Below are 17,856 nucleotides of genomic sequence, written 5' to 3'. Positions count from 1 at the left end.
CCATTTAAAGTAGCCAGCATGTTGATCTGTTAATATAAAAATATAATTGTACATTTTGTTCATGCCAAAAAAACTCTAAAACCAGGGTTGTGGAAAGTTACTTTTATAAGTAATGTATTACAATATTGTGTTACTCCCTAAAAAAGTAACTTAATTGGATTACTTAGTTACTTTGTAACTTACATTACTTTTGTGTTACTTTTTCTCACAGTTCCGAATTTCATCCATACTACCCATATTCACACTATATAGAATATAGTTTTGATAATGGTCGCGATGTAAGTTCAAATTCAAATGTATTATCTACTCAGGATTTCGGATGCACCGTTGGTGTGCCTCTAGGAACAGGGTTGGGAAACATTGCTTCATGGAACCATCTGTGCCAATAAAGACCCTTTATTTTTAAGAATATGTATATGTAACTGGTAAGTTGCAACACAAATGTGCCATTTTATCTCATTATTTATTTCATATTTATTACATTTTATAATATTAATTAAAAAGCTTTTTTTTTTTGTAGTAAATTTGAGTTTTTTTGCGAGGCCGGCTGTGTGACACCTAATACAGCTACTTTCAAATTATGACATAAAAGTCTTAAATTTAATGACATTGCTGATCGTCAAACTCACGTGATGGACTTTCCCCAATAACTCTTATTATATTGGAAAGCTGAGCCATGTTGTGATGTATCACTTTGCTGCTCTGTTGTTATTACATGTCCTGTGGTTGACACCTTCCGACCGCAAGCCGAATGAGAAGACGATATTACCAAAAGTGTGATTCATGCATTCTGATGGTTCATAATGACATAAGGGTGAGTAGTTCCATTTTCATGTGAACAGTCTTTTAAATGCAAAATATCCAAGTATAAATTATTAATATTAATGTAAAACAAATATGTTGAAGAGTCAAGTTAGCTTCACATAGAATAATCATTGCACAAAAACAGTGACGATAATAACTCCAAGTCATATTTTAGTATAAATACTATATTTTTATTTAAATATTTTACAACTTGGAAAACATATTTACAGGAACTTGCATTGTTACACTGTACACACACAAAAAAAGTATAGTTCTCATTCGCACATTGTCTGCTTCAGAGACTGAGAGACTCATCTTGACTGCAGAAGCACCATAGAAACGATCGAATAAGAGAAGGACAGATGATACAACCAAAAGTTACGACACTGCTGTAAGCGACACCCAGATGAGACATGCAAGCTTTGCCACACAAAGGCCTCTGGATGGGACAGTTTGAGATTTTAAGGCGTCTATGGTATGTTGATTTGTATAATGGTTCACTCACAGTGAAACACAGACACAGATTTGATTAGCATTCAGTCATTATCAGCCAAACTCAGGGAGGCAAGTTTCCTGTTTTAAATTAGGATGTAAGAAAACAGCACTATATTAAAAGTGCATCTGATTTTATTTGGATGGACCATAACAAAAGCCTTTGGGGGGGGGAGAAATGTGTGTGCGAGACAGACAGACAAAGTGGCAAAACCCCAGACACTAAAATGTTTCTCATGCAATGACACTCACTAAAGGCAAAACGTGTACTTTATGCAGCACCAATGACGCCAAATAGAACTGCATGTTTTCAAACAAGTTTAATTGGCTTTGTTCACACTGCCCACAAATTTAATTTATTTTTCATATTCAATCTCTAGGACTGATTTTTGCATTGTCATTTTGTATGAAGGGAAAGATTCAAATAAGATTGTCCAAACAGTCAATATCCGATGTTATGGTACATCCGTTTCTATAGTAAAATAATCAATGAGATACTTTCTCATACAACAAATGAGAGTAGCTGTCAATGTGGAAGGAGAGGATGGAAAACTGGAAAATTTGCTTTGTGATGAATTAGTATATTTGGACACAGATCCGGAAAATATTGTGCATTTCCTAAAACTCCATGATTGATTGATACTTTTTTTTTATTTAGTTTCTGATATACACACAAAAGTAATTCATATAGCCTGTCTGAACAAAGCCAAACACTGCCATCACAGTGAGCTGGTAAAACAAACAGACTGCAGTTCTGTTTGCTGCCTCTAGAGGCGCTGAAATTACACCTGAAATCACCTTTGGCTAAAATAAAATGACTTAGATCACACAATTTGTAATTTGTCAAGTACACAATTGAATTTAACAACCATTACACATTACTGACTGTTTAGTTGATTTCCATTACATTTATCTTAGAAAGAAAAGCAGACATGGGACACAATGGTATTTCCGGCAGATACTCTCAACATTTAACAATTAGTTTTCGGTCTACAAAGGTGGCAATGAAAGGGTGAGACCTTGGTCATGCTGGTCTTATGGCTTTCCTGCTTTGGTTTCATTTACTGATTTAACAATGTGGATAGAGACATTGACTTCAACATGACCATGACTCACAAGATGTTACACATGGTAAGAGACCACAGTTCTGGTCTAATTGTGTTGCAGGCACAACTGAGGACTTGATTATAGTCCTCACTATCTGTGAAGAACTAGAGCCATGCCTTTGGGAAACATATCAGGATGGCAAACCTCACAAAACATTGAGTTCCACGTTTAGTTAAACATGATTTTGAATATGAAAGCTTAAAGGTGTATTTATTCATGTATCAATCAGTTTTACCAACTGAATGCACACGACTGAGGTTTGCCATCCTGGGCATGCATCACATTTGACAGCTATAACTGGAGAAACAAAAACTAAAGAGACACATTTTAATTAACTGTATTGCTTTATGGTTTCCCAATCTCAATAAACTGGACAAAAATATAACCATTGTGTATAGTTTTTGCTTTTCATACAACAGAATCGGTGTTCCATTTCATTGAAAGACTGTGAGGCAATCACTCTAAACACTCAATCAGCTTGAACTTTTGTTTTTTTAGTAAAATAAAATCATCAGCTCACCCATTTTATATTGTACAGATAAAAACATTCATATAAATAAATGTAGTCACTCACACATTTATAATTTACAAAAAATTAAAGCAGCACATGAATGTGAAAATGTTCTCTAGAACCAATCTAGAGCGAAACTGGAAAACAAAAAGCGTTAGATACCGTTCAATCAATTAAAAAAATAACCCAAGCCTCACTAGGGAGCACAGAATACGCCAATAGGCCTTACAGTCGATCCATAAAGACCAACGGTCCCTAGCTTCTGCATTCTGTTTAATCTTGTCCACTAAAAGCTAAATATTTATAAAAATAAAACATTTATTTATATACCTGACCTTTCGTTTCATGAAAAGCATTGCCAGATGCTAGCCATTTGTGCGTGTAGACTTCCAAACTCAATAGGTGAAGTCATGTAAATATACATCCAACACGCATTCACAGTCAACGTCAACATCCACTGTCCGCGTAAGCGAGTATCTGTATATTAGCGGATTGTGACATTCTCTGGTATGACGTCTGTGCAGTTTAGTTTCTATCTCTTCTAAAATCAAACACAAGCCACTGAACTCGAAATCCATTATCTGAGACCTCACAAAGTGACAGTGTAGGTGAAGGCTGTATAACTCTAGAGGCAGACATGCTGGCTGAACAGAACAAGTCAGCACATCCCAATGCACTTGCATTTCCCAACAGGTTTAAGTCTAACCAGGCCTCCCTCTGAACTTTAACCGACCTTTCCTTTACAGCTTAACCAAAGTCGACCAACAACCACATGGGACTTATTATACACGTACACACACATAGAAGCACTCCAGCTCATATAGACTTGAGACGCTCAAATTTTTCATAGACAACCAACCATTTAACAACAACAACAACTTTTCATTTGCACGAGCCACAAGAGTGAAATGCGACAGCTCCTTCCATTAGAAACCCCTTTTTGTGGGTAATGCATGGCCCTCCTTGCACCTTGGGAAACTAGAAATAACAGATTTACAACACAGGTAATAGATTCCCAAAATCCTTTTGGGAGTGAGGTCATCAATTTTGGACTGTTTGTAGGCGACGTAGTACAACTTGCATCACCACCCACACCAGCGACTTCATGCTATCCTCTCTGCGTTGACTGGAGATCTACTCGAGAAATGGAAGAATGGAAAGGGGTGCTGGGAGATGTGAGATGGGGAGCAGTGCAATAGGACAGGGGTGGAAGACACAGGTGTAAGAGAGGAGCTCAGTCTGTGTATTCTGCCACAATGGACAGCAGCACTGTGATGTCATCAGGCTTCCCCCCTGAAGTGAAAAAACAATGACAAGGTCACTACCTCCATTTATGGTTATTCTAAGAGGTTCTGGGATCACAAGGGTAATGGGAATCAAGAAACTCTTTTTAAACTCACCTCTTACATTCAGCCCGTTGTCACAGGCAAACTGGGCGAAAGGGGACATGTAGTTGGGGTCGTAAGCCAACTGATGAGCCTGTTCAGCGATGCTGCGTGCAGTCTGCTGGATACTATCATAGTTGGTGTTCTAAAGCAAATATAAAAAAGATAAAAATGATTGGAAAGTGTAAGAGTACCCAAGAGTACAATCTTAAACCGATATATCGGAAAGTGGGATTAATCGTCCGTTACGTAGCCATTTTGAGATTACCGGAACGGGCCAATAACCAGAAGATAAAAACGTAGAAAGTGCAAGAGTACCCAAAAAGTATGTGTTAGACCGATATATATATCTGGTCAGGGGAATTAATCTGCAATTACACAGCCATTTTTGAGATTATCGTAATGGGCCACTAACCTGAAAATAAAATGAAAAAGGTGGAAAGTGTACAATTAACCAAGTATAGTGTTAGACTGATATTGCCTGGAAAATCCAGCCTCACTGCTGTACCAGCGGATGAGTCTGGTCGCCATTGAATCCATTCGATTTCTAGGGCGGAGCAAGTCAGAGCAAACAGGAAGCGTAGTAAACCAACCAGAGAAGGGCGGATAAGACGTTAGCAAAGCGACAAGAGAGTCAACAGCGAAAAGTAAATTAATGTGTTTTTGGTCATTTAAAACTGAATTCACGGCTGAATAGAACAAACTCCCGGGTATCATGTGCGCAATCTTTGTTGATACCGAAGGGACTTTTGCACTAGAGTGACGCTGTTTGCGTCACTGAAATAAACTAATCTGATTGCACGGTACGGTTTGGAGATGACTCAAGGCGCGACGGAGGGCGGACTGACCAGACTGATATATCTTGTAGAAGATATATCATTCTGGACTTGCCAGGCAAAGAATGATATATCAGCCAGGGGGATTACTTGGTAGTTATACAGCCATTTTGAGATTATTGGAACTGGACGATTACCTGTAGAAAAGGAAGAAGGGAAAAAAAAAAAAAAACGTAAAAAGTGCCCAAATGTATAGTATTAGACTGATATATCGGCAAGGGGGGTTTAAATGGCCGTTATACAGTCATTTTGAGATTATCATGATGGGCTGATAACCTGAAAATAAATCAAATGAAAAAGGTGGAAAGTGTACAATTAACCAAGTGTAATGTTGGCAAGGGGGATTAATCGGCTGTTATCTGCCCATTTCAAGATTATCGGCAAGAACAGCTAACCTGTAAAAAAAAAAAAAGAAAAAGGTCGAAAGTTTACGTATAACTAAGTGTGGTGTTAGACCAATATATATCGGCCAGGCTGTTTTACTTTGAAATAATAGGTATCGGCCGATAATCGTGGACACTGGTCTTGCTTGGGTCCAGTGTTGTTCTACCATGATAACACAGAGTTATATACATATATAAATACAAAACATTGGCCTCTCTGTTCTTTGTTACACTGGTATGGACCAAAATACAAATCAGTCACCCAAGTAGTTTTATTGCAACTATTGTCTGTACCTTCAGTTTCTTGAGTTCTTGCAGGATCATGTAGTCAGGCATGTTGTCAAAGAGGCCATCAGTAGCGGTCAAAATAATGTCCCCTAACTGGACGTCAAAGGAGGAGCTATCTGCCGCCTCAGGACTGAAAGAGACAGAGAGAAAGACATGCAATTAGACTTCTGCACAGTTAAACCAAATATAAGACGTACATGGCACATGCTAACCATTCTACAAGACTTTTTATTTTAATGACTATCCCACCTACATACCCACAAATTGATGCCAAGTCTTGAACACTTATGAAAAATTGAATGTAACCTTCTGAAATGCACTGATAAATAACCAAAAACAATTCAATATGTCAAGTGTAAAGGATCTTGAGTTCTCCGACTAATTTCAATGGGCAACGATCCAGTCATTTTGTAGAAAAGTTAATGGGGAAACAATGATCTAATCCACCAGATTACAATGACACTTGATGAGGGTTGAAACTCAAGCAGTAGTGCAAGAGGGTAACAGGGCAAAGATCAGTCTGACCTAAACGGGTGTAATGGACACTTGGGGTTAAGAAAACTCATCCAGACCCAACATGACCTCTGGACCAAATACAAGCAGTCAGATTATTTTCTTGGAAACCAGACTGGCCTCTTCAAGCTCCAAATCCCTTTAGACCGAATTCTAGTTTAATCCATCTTAGTGCATTGGTTAAGTATTGGAGCTCCGATTATAGGTCACATTTAAGCTAAAAAGAGGACATAAAATATCAAGACTTTAGAAAGAGATATTTCGCTAAACGTGTGGTCGCATTTACCTTAGTACGGCAAAATTTCACAGACAAAATGCAGTCAATTCAATAGGAATCAGCATGTTTGGTAATTTCGGGTGAGGAACGAGAGTTGAAAAATTTCCCCATGTGGATTTTGCATCGGACTCGAGTAGACTTTTGACAATGGATGATGGACCTACATTGCCTTCTAAATTTCGCCAAAGTTTCACTTGTGTGACCACACTTTATGCAGAGAACAGAAATTGATTTGATGCAAATACTTGCTCCGATATCTGCCAAAATTTTGGCCACATTGGTAAGAAAGAAAGCATATGTAAATGTACGTTTATTTTAAAGAAAACAGGGCATATCCGTTTAAAACTTGCTGCTAGAGAGCTGTGGCTGTTTTCCAGAGCTCTATGTCAATCTATCGCATTTGTTTGTCCAAAAAGAAAAAGAAAACACAGCTCTCACAAACAAGTTGCACAATTTGAGATATCATTCATGTCTTTAGAGGTTAGGGGATTGAAAATCAGATGTTTGATTCAAACAACCAACCAACAAAGTACAAAGTCACTTTCCAGAACCTTGACTATCTCTGATTCTCTGTGGTGGAACAAGTTTCCTGATCTGCTAAGGACTACAAGGACTACAACTTACCTGATCTGCGGAGAATATTGCAACCTTCGAGAAGACACCTCTTCCGTTAAAAACCTCAACCACAAAGGCACTCTGATAACTTTGTGGTACTAAGAGTATTGTTGGATCTTGATATGATAAATTGCTTATGGTGTTCCTTATTTGTAAATGCTTTGAATAAATGTCTGCCAAGTGACTAAATGATCAGTGCATTATCTTATATCTGCAGCGCATGAATTGTGTTAATGGAAAAGCATATCTTTTGCAAAAGATTAAGCTACTGATTGGCCATTTTGCAATAAAAACAAAGTTAACATGGAACTGAAAAAAGAGACTGCAAAGTAATGCATGTAAATGAGAGAAGTGCAATTAGAACCTAACACTCAGGTCAAGCCCAGGTCAGATTCCCTGCTGCACATGAGAAAGTGTTTTCTGCCATAACAGACTCCGGACAACATAAAAATCTAAAGGTCCCACATAAATTTAGCAGGACACGAGGATCTTAAAATAATCACACCCTCTACAGGGACTTGGAGGAAAAAAATATACACAAGTGTTCAGCACATCCCTGATTGGCTGAGGAGAATGGGTTTGCTTTGCCACCCTCTCTCTTTCATTGGAGGTTTTGGGTATTTGCGCGTGTACGTTTGGATGTGTGCCCTGGCAAGACCGTGGCAGTGAGGAACTAGAATCACATGGCCTTGACATTAAAGATTTGGGCCAACACACACACACACACACACACACACACACACACACACACACACACACACACACACACACACACACACAGTGCTTTTGGCGGAACGATTTGGCTGTTCTCAGTTCTACAGGGTTCAGGAGAATCCCAGCTAATACCTGCTAACTCTGCTCAATCTTATCAAGTGGAAAATCATCTAATAAGCATTCGACAAAGAAAAAACGATTTTTTTTTTTAAATATCTAGTTTTAAATGCATGTTCAAAGTTTTTAGAAATGTATTTGTATATTCAGGTTCATTTTAAAGGGTTTAAAAAAAAAAAAAAAAACTTTCATAGCATTTCAGAAAAGTTTACACTTAAAAAATGTCATGTGGTGTAACCTTGATCAAGTATTAACATTTTCCTTACACCTTAAATATTTTACACATTTTAATTATTTAAACAAAAACAAGATAAAAAGCATTTGTCTTACAAATATTTTTATTAATTCATAATGTTTTTGGAGGTCATATGGCATTGTAAAAGCTCCAATCAAAATTATTTACTGACCTTGACACACAGTCATGGGGATCTGCAGGGGTCCTCTCTATGATATCATTTCCTGTTTTATGGTTGTTTTTTTAGCATGTTTACTCACATTGGTTGCAACAAATGACTTTGATTTGGAAAAATGTTTTACATTTGTTAATAGTGTTTTAACAAAACTGCTTACACAATTATAAAATATTATGCTAAATGAAACAAGGTAATACTTGTGAGACTTTTTCTTTACTATAGTATCAGTACCACCCTACCCTCTCCCTCGAAATTTTGGGTAAAATGACAACATGCTTGCTATAGAGGAGTTGTATTCAAGTCATTATATGTATGAATTGAATTTCTTTTTTAATATTTTTGAATAATAGATCCAGTAGAGAAAGACAAGACAGGAAATATCAGCAGTAAGAGGAAGGAAAGTGATGAATCAAGCACTAGATAAATGTGTGGGCTCCTACAGTAGGTGCATCTTACAATATTAATTGATGTAAAAGCCATACTGCCCACACACACAGACATCTGTGACACTGATCTGTGACACGCAACCATCTGTGATACTGCAGTTAGTGTATCCGCTATCACTGAATGTCACCAACACACCTGTCACTCAACACCACGCCCTCTGCCCCTGGCGGTGCTATGGACAGCTGGAAGGGTGTGTTGAAGTAGTGCTGCTGCTCATCTGACCGATGGACCACCTCTCCACCCCGAACCACCAAGAAGCCAGAGTCTCCCAGGTTACAGGTGTGTATCCTGTGACTCCGACGATCCAGAACGACTATACAAGCTGTGCTACTCCCTAGAGGAGACAGAGAAGAGACAAAGAGAATGAAATTGAGAAAATAAGTGGTTGCTGAACAAATCGAATCTATATTAATCAGAGTTGTGCAACAAGTTACGTAAAAAAGATAACTTTTGTTGAACGAACAAAAGTAAAACGTTTTTTTTTTTTTTATTTACGCTATTACATGTGAACATAAAACATAAATTACATTTTAAATTACACATTTTTTTATTTCTATACAAAAACAACTGAAAACCTTTGTCCCCATAACAATTATGTAACCTATATACTATGCATGACATCATTTCCTCACTGCAAACGGGTGTCATAATGCATTGTGGCTCCTATTATATAAGAAGCTGAATACCCTGCAAGCAGCATGACAACTATGCAGGGTTAAATTGTTGCATGTAAAGTATGTCAGGGAGACAAATATTTCCACAGCAAAAAAACGAAAGAAAAAAAAAACACCACGTTAAACTACAAGCAAAGAATAACTTCAGGAAAAAAGTATTGCCAAAGCAAAAGTAACTTAAAGTACCATGTACAGTTCATAAAACAATGCTTTACAGCAATTAAACGTTACATTCAATTAAACGCAAACAATAAACTACTTTTTACTGCAATTTTATCTATGTTACTACTGATATATAAATATACTATCGTTCATTTTTAATTATTCATAATATTTTAAATAATGTATTACATTTATAATATTAAAAATGTATTAGTATACTACTACCATCCAAAAGTTTGGTTTTTTTAAAGAAAATGTATCTGCATAAATAAGTATTAATGACCCAAAGTGACAGTAAAGACATTTATAATGCTACAAAAGATTTGTTTCAAATAAATGCTGTTCTTTTGAACTTTATATTCAAAGAATCCTGATTTGTTTTCTATCAATTATATTAAAATCAGCACAACTGTTTCCAACATTGATAATAAAAATCAATGTTTCTTGAGAATCAAATCAGCATATTAAAATGATTTCTAAAAGATCATGTGAAACTGAGTAATGATGCTGAAAATTCAGCAGGAATAAAATATTTCACATATATTACATAATATTACTGTTTTTACTGCATTTTTGAATAAGAGACTGATTTTAAAAATATGAAAAAATCTTACAGACCCCAAAACTTCTGAATGCTATAGTACATTTAAAAACTGATGATTCATAAATGCTATAAAAGTATTGTTCATTGTTAGTTCATGTTAACACAAATTTTAACCATTTTGTAAAGTTTTACCCTATTCTTTTAAAAGTAGCATTTCTCACAGATAAGTTTTTAAGTTTAACACTAAAAATAAAGGCATCTGACATTAGGTGATGGTCTCCAAGTTAATCACTTAACATAACATTTCCTTCTCTTGATCCCCAAGTAAAGCCTTGTGGTCCAAGTGACCTTGTCTTAGAACGGTCACCCACAAACCTTTATCACTCCACATGCCTTCCCAAAATAAAAAGGGGTCACTTTAAAAGAGGCAAACAACTCAACAAGACGAAGAGCATAGAGCGACATTTCTGACAGCCCTTGATGTCAGGTTTCAGCAAAAAGATGACCGGTTGCGTGCTTGGTAATCCAACGCCCTGTTCAAGAATCTAACTTAGTCTGTGCTCTTAGTGTTACATCAGAAACATGCAAGGTTAAAACTGCATCTGGACCATTTGTTAACTTGAAGTTACCTTAACAAAACAACTATATTTCTGCAGTTTATTAGTTTATCTTTTTTAAAATCACCTGATAAACAAAAAACACCATTACATAACTTTAAGATATTTCAATTTGATATTTGACAGAAATTTTACATTTTTCCTGATGAGACCTTTGTAAAAACATCCATTAGGAACATTTCTGAATAAAATCTTTGCCTACTGATGTTAGAAGCAGGACAGTTCAGTAAAATATGCTCAAAATATATTTTATACAATGCTGAAATTAATTTATAAAATAATTTAAAACTGACTATTTTATTTTATTCCAATATTTGGAATATTATGCAAATTAGAATATGCATTTAGCTGTAGTGTGCCAACTTAAAATTGAAATCAATTGGGAGTTTAATGTGAGGAGATGTTGCCTATGTACTAAGGTGTTCAAAATCAGTCACTTATGTAGATACTGTTAACTAAAAATAACTATTGAAAATAATTTTCATTACTTGAAATAAAGCTGAAATAAAATAAAAAATATTAGATAAAGTTTAAATTTAAAATACTTTAAAGATTAGATTTTTTGCCTTGGAAATAGGGATGTCCATTTACATAAATTGCCATAATCAATCGTTGTTTAAATTAACAATCAATTAATCATTAACCTCTTAAATCCGTAGTGGGGACACGATCACATTACTAAATCACTTGCTTACCCAACACACAAAAGGTGTCGTTTTAAAGCTTAAAAGCTTGGCTTTACAGTGAACATATAGGGAATAGGACCTTAATTGACCATTGATAACTTTTATCGATTAAATTAATTTTTTTTTTCAACAATTAACCACTTGTCAATTAATTGTTAGCATCCCTACTTGGAAACTAACTGAAATAAAATAAGTTGAAGCACTAAAATTACTAAAACAAACAAATAATTGCTAAATAAAAAAGACAAAAGCACACATAACAAAATCACTAAAACTAAACCTACAATTAAATGAAAACTCAAAATGTAAATAAATAAAAATAAAAGCAATTCAAAAATAGTAATAAACTCTAGTCTATAGTAGAACGTAAATAATACTAAAATAACACTCCCAACAGCAAAATCTGCAAATATTTTTTCTTGACATTACGAAGGGGGAAAAAAACCTGGACGAGAATCAACACTCCACCTCACGACGCAAGGTCTGTGAGTCATCCTGCAGCAGTTTAATGCATTTATTCTATAAAAGCGGCAGTGAGTGTCTGACTCACTTTATGATTATTTGGCGTATGTGTGTGGATATAATCATACCCAACAGTGGTACTTTGTTCTGCAGGAGTTCAAAGTAACCGGATGTCAGGATGCCTACGGGGCTGCTGGGAGTGAATCGGCCTTCCTTCACGAGCCGTTCGCACGTCTTCATCAGTGTGGCGGAGAACTGAGATGGGTCCACGCCGTAATCCCTCCAGCCCCCGACACCATCCGCAACACCTGAGACAAAAAGACAAAAAGAGTCAGACCAGTGTCAATTTCCTCAAACCTGATGGCTTTAACACTTAAATTCTGACAATCAGATGAAAAGGAAGGAAGAGATGTCAGTTTTTGATGGTGCAGAAACAGATGGCAGCTGCCACAAACCTCCTTCCTGACCTACTGACTGACTGGGCATTGTGATGGTAATGCAAAACTGCTACAGCATGTCTGACGCCTTCATTCAACAAAGAGGTTGTTAGACGTATATCTCGCGAAGCTCTTGAACCCCTGTGTAGGATTTACTTTGAAACAACTTTCAACTTTTTTTAAATTGCTATTAAATTTCACAAATAATTACAAAGAAATGGTAAGCAAAATGTTTAATTAAATGTAAATTTTTTTAGCAGAAAAACTGAAATAGTAACAGTAATCTTTGATTTATTTACAATATTGAAAAATCATTTTTTCATTTTTATTATTATTATTATTTTTATTTTTTTATAAAATCCAACCAGACAACTCACTGCTAGTTTCTCATTTCCAATATATATATATATATAAAGGAAAAACTGAAATATATGTTTAAAATAGAAGACCAAAAATGCCACTGAATCAATGAACAGCTGTTTTGAATTACTGAATCACCTTGCTGGGCTATAAAGATTGGGTCACATTATTTATTCTGCAAATTTTTGCAGGCAAAATCCAGTCATTTAAATAGAAATCCACACGATTGGGAATTATGTGTATGGATTTTGTTTCAGGTACGAAAGTTGGTCACTTGGATTAATTCGTTGCATTTACCAACAGAAAGCTGCTTGGTTTGAAAGTGACTTCTATGTGAACTGTGCTTCATACATCCCTATGCTACAAACAAGGGACTTTTTTTTGCCCACAAAATTGTACCAAAATTTCACTAATGTGACAATACAGTTGTGTATTTACACATAAAATACTGTGGTGCTGTCTGCTGTGTTTTGATGCGCTACACTGCGAGTTTCCTTATTACTGGAAAATTCCACTGTTTTGAAAATGGCTGAGATACTGTCACACTGCTGAAAATGTTGTTTACTTTTAGGTAGTCACTCCCCAACCCTGATACTGTGACATCTTACTCTCACTACGTATTGTAACCACACATGCAGAGAATTAAGAGATTGCATGGGCTCAAAAGGAGATCCAGGCTCAAAAGGAATGAGGGGCGACTTATCAGAGTTAAACACGATTTAGGGCAGCACAAGTAAAGCCAACATTAACATCTCAATGGAGCTTTGCAAACAAGACCAACTGTTCATCACAAGACTGCAAACATACTGGTGTTAGAGTAGGAAACAATCCTCAAAGCGCATATAGAATTTGAAATTACAAGTTGGCGTATACTGTATTATATCACTTTGCAGGAAGAAAGTATTGTCATATGAAGCCACTAGGGTTGCAAAATGGAGGAAAAATTCTGGTAAATGTCCAGAAACTTTCCATGGGAAGTTAGGCTGGAAAATTTTGGAAATATTCCAAGTAACTGGAATTTAAGGGAAATAATTGGAAATTTGGGATAACTTATACAAACTGTATCATATACAAATATTTTGTTTGGTCATAAGCAGACATGCATGCAAACTTTTTTTTTTTTTTTCATTGAACAAAAAAAGCATGAATGTTGAATAAAATAAATATGATCCCATTCATGATGTAAAATGAGAGCATCATATTACATCATATTTAGTATTCATATTTAGTTTCAGACACATTAACCTGAGATGACCATATTTACTAGAGCAAATGGCTATCCTAGGTGTGTCCCACCTGTGTAAAGGCACTGAATAATCTCCAAAAAGTGCATCCATCCATCATAAAAATAATCCATACTACTCCAGTGGGTTAATAAATGCCATCTGAGGTGTTTTAAATACGGATATTTTTCTTACAAAAAATATTGCTTCGCTTTTATTTAAAGGCATTTATTAACCCACTGGAGTCGTATGGATTATTCTTATGATAGATGGATGCGTTTTTTGGGGCTTCAAAAACTCTATTCAATGCCATTACAAAAGCAGGAGCCAGGATATTATTTAATATAACTTTGTGTAACCAATATAAACGATTGTGTTTGGCTGAAAGAAGAAAGTCATGTATAGTACCACCTAGGATGGCTTAAGGGTGAGTAAATTATTGGATAACTTTCATTTTTGGGTGAACTATTCCTTTAAAGGATAGATGTGTGTATCAGCTATCATCTATTCTGGCTCATGTCATGTGGTGTGACTCCCCAAAATCTTAATGATATTTATCATCACGCTAAAACTTTTTACATTGAAAAATATATTTAAAAATATTTTGAAAATAATTATTAAGATGTGTACACCCAAATGTAACAAGGTGAAGGTAAATACGCTATTATGTTTTACTTCATGGTTGCACAATATGACATTTTTGAGTCATTAATCAAGGTCATTAGAGTGAAAAACTTCTTGAAAATGGTACAAATACTTTGCAAATCCATTGAAATGAAAATTAATCAAACTTTTTTTTTTTAATTAATGCTAACCAACACTAAAAACATCTCTCAACCAACTGCTAATGTGGTTTCAAAGGTTCACACCCCCTTGAAACATGAACCACTGAGTAAATAGACCACTGCAACATATAAACCCTCTAGCGGTTTCTTGCTGTTTCTTAAGACCAGCTCACTAAGCTAATTGTACTGGTAAGTGAAGATCATCTACTGACCTTTAAAGGCTTGAACTGATAGTTGATGTGGGAGTTAGCTAGACTGAGTGGACAGAGACACAGACACACATTTAAAACGTAATTAAGTATAAATAAGGGCAGACGATAAAACAAGTCAGTCATTATTGCTAAATAAACTCTGGCAAGGGTGATCAGGACTATTATATTGGACGAGGAAACAGTGCACAACAGTGACCGTCCACTCTTTCAGAAGCCTTGGTTCCAGAAGTAATTTTTCAATTAATTTTTCTCATATTGGGATTTTTAAAAAGTCTTTGTTAAACCATTATAAGCCATGAATCAAACCAATTAAAAAAAAAAGTGTTTTGAAAAAGTGTGTATTTACAGCTTCAATGAACTACAACCCCATGAAGCATTGTCAATGACAAACAAATAAAAAAGATTTAAATCATACGTTGATTGTACATACCGACCTTATTTTTCAGGTAAGAGCGGGCATGGCCATTTGTAAACTGAATGTGTCTGGCTTCCAGTTATTTTTAGCTGTACAAAACAACTCGTTATGCTGCTTGATATTAGCAAACTGGTATTTCTTACCATATTATTTTAATGTATTAATTGTAAACATGCTGGTTTGTTGCGCAAACAGTTTTACTGTTTACTGTATTTTGATATTCTCGTTATTTCCCTATAGCGGCTAATAAATCTGAAGTCTCACACATTCCCAGAAAACACCTTCTGCATTAAAAAATAAATAAATAAATGCTGGATAAAAACAGTATATTTTATGTTTATTGCATAATATTATTACACAAATATTTAAGTAGTTCATAAGCGTACTCAATTACATCATTTCCAGAGTCCATTCTCTGATCGGTGTAGATTTTTTGCACAATTATGGGTAATTTAATTTGTCACCAGGAATTTCGCTATTAAACACAATTATTTTAAAAGTTAAAAATAAGTGTGCTGATGGCTTCAACAAAAGCATATACCATTAATTAACAACCTCATAGCACACATTAGGTTTGCTCGTTAATGTTTTATAAGTTATTGATAAAATCAATTCCCATATGGAGAAAATGAATGGGATTTACTTCCTAACAACCACCCAGAACATCCTAGCAACTGCGTAGCAACTCCTAATGCCAGCACAACTTACATTTTCCACAGAAAATACAAAAGGCTAGGTTATTATTAATCAGTATATGTATTCTGACCCAAGTTATGCGTAACCACTTTAACAGCTGGCCTGCTGCTCACATGCTTAGTTTGTAACAAAAGCCGGTCAACCTTCTCTGTAACACGTGGATGTCATAGGGAACTCGTTGTTTTCTTGCATTTTCTTAACTTGGAATCATTTCAATCAGTATTATTTTTTTAGGATTACTACATTAAGTTGTAGAAAGAGAAAGAGAATATTTTCTTTGGGTCAAAGTGAGGACAATGAAACCGCCTGTGCGTGTCGCTGGAACATGTAACGTTATGCGATTAAACAACATGGCCGCCTCCATGCTCAACCATTCTGACCTTTACAAAGAGCTCCTGCACACTTTACACTGAGCGTTTAAGACTCCTGCATATTATAATATAGAGCAATTATACACGTTTTAGCTCATATCGTACTTTCAAAAGAGCAAAATACTTAAAACATTAATATTAACAGTGTAAATCGAATATATAGAGGCAAAGTACACTAGATCAGAGAAATGTATTAATGTCCAGCACACCTGATCTAACATCATGTCATTTATATCCATGTTTCCATGAGGTAAAGGTTTTAAACGGAAATGATTCTCGTTTCTGCCGCTAGTCGCGCTTTGGGGTTCAGTCTGGCATCTTTCTGGGTGAAAGGTCAACCCGAATTACCCAAGCTCGTTTTGCATCAAGTTTACAGTTTATATGTTATATAAAGTGTATAATCGGTTGCCTGAATGCTCCTTGTTCAAGGAAAGTATGTTAAATCTACCAGCGCGATCAAGAACATCGCAAAGATTCAAAAAGAGGGAGGTTATTTAAGGTGAGGGCTGGACTAATCGTCCCTCACACCCCCTCCATCATGAAATGAGTGCTGACATTAACCCGTGAAGGTCATTTTCATAGTTAAAAGCCCCTAACGAGTGCATATTTGTGATAAAACAACGTATTCAAATGTCATATGTGATATGTATCGCGCTGACTTTTGGTGTCAGGTATGTGTGATCACTCACCCAAGACATCCGCAGACTTGTGCCGGGCAATGAAGCAGGCATCATCGCCGTAGCACATGCCTTTCTTCAGGATCCCCTTCCGAAAGTCCTTCCCAAAGCCGCAGCTGGCCGTGATCAGGCTATAGTCTCTGCCGTCCGTTTGCGAGAGTCCGCCCAGGACAGCCCTGGCAACGATCCTGCCATAGGAAAGTACCGATAACATCCCCCTCTGGTATACGGTAAGCGTGTACCTGCCGAGCCCGTCTCCCGTCTCTCTAGGATCCGCGCGCGAGTGCACTACCTGCGCCTCTGTGCTCCAACATTCGGCTCCGCTCGCCGCAGATAAACCACACAAGCCAAACCGAGCCGCTTTAAAAAGTGAAACAAGGGTCCTTTCTTCTTTAGCCTACTGAAGCCGCCGGACACGTGAAGTATATGGCTCTTTTATGTCTTGGCGGATTTAACAGACAAAGTTCCTCCAGTACACTCCATCCTATCCGACATCCTCTGGACTCACTCGCATTCTCAGTGTTCCGGAGACAAGCACATACGGGCTTCCGAGGTCACATGACTCGCTGCGGTGACGTCAGTGCGTAGTGGAAACCCAAGGACGTAGTGGAAGAACACGTGCTGGAGCGTTTT

The 17,856-nt window shown here is 36.4% G+C and overlaps 1 protein-coding gene across 1 annotated transcript; it reads right to left on the bottom strand.

Moving 5' to 3' along the window:
• Window positions 1-1,016: 1,016 nt before the first annotated feature.
• pptc7b (protein phosphatase targeting COQ7 b) lies at window positions 1,017-17,766 on the bottom strand. Its single transcript, XM_067398170.1, has 6 exons — window positions 17,236-17,766; window positions 12,176-12,355; window positions 9,038-9,236; window positions 5,813-5,936; window positions 4,315-4,444; window positions 1,017-4,207 (listed from the first exon to the last, which is right to left on the bottom strand). The coding sequence occupies exons 1-6, from the start codon at window positions 17,435-17,437 to the stop codon at window positions 4,149-4,151; spliced, it is 894 nt and encodes a 297-aa protein (XP_067254271.1). The 5' UTR covers window positions 17,438-17,766; the 3' UTR covers window positions 1,017-4,148.
• Between the last annotated feature and the right edge of the window lie 90 nt (window positions 17,767-17,856).

This window comes from Chanodichthys erythropterus, chromosome 10 (assembly GCF_024489055.1).
Source record: "Chanodichthys erythropterus isolate Z2021 chromosome 10, ASM2448905v1, whole genome shotgun sequence".
NCBI lineage: Eukaryota > Metazoa > Chordata > Actinopteri > Cypriniformes > Xenocyprididae > Chanodichthys > Chanodichthys erythropterus.
Note: the sequence above shows the minus strand (reverse complement) of the source record. Positions and strands in the feature narration are given on the sequence as shown.

Coding starts and splice junctions, on each gene's coding strand:
- pptc7b (XM_067398170.1), bottom strand. CDS start 17,437: ATGTTATCGGTACTTTCCTATGGCAGGATCGTTGCCAGGGCTGTCCTG. Junction 9,237..12,175: donor GAACAAAGTACCACTGTTGG/GTATGATTATAT, acceptor TGTCTCCTCTAG/GGAGTAGCACAGCTTGTATA. Junction 5,937..9,037: donor GGCGTGGTGTTGAGTGACAG/GTGTGTTGGTGA, acceptor TGTCTCTTTCAG/TCCTGAGGCGGCAGATAGCT.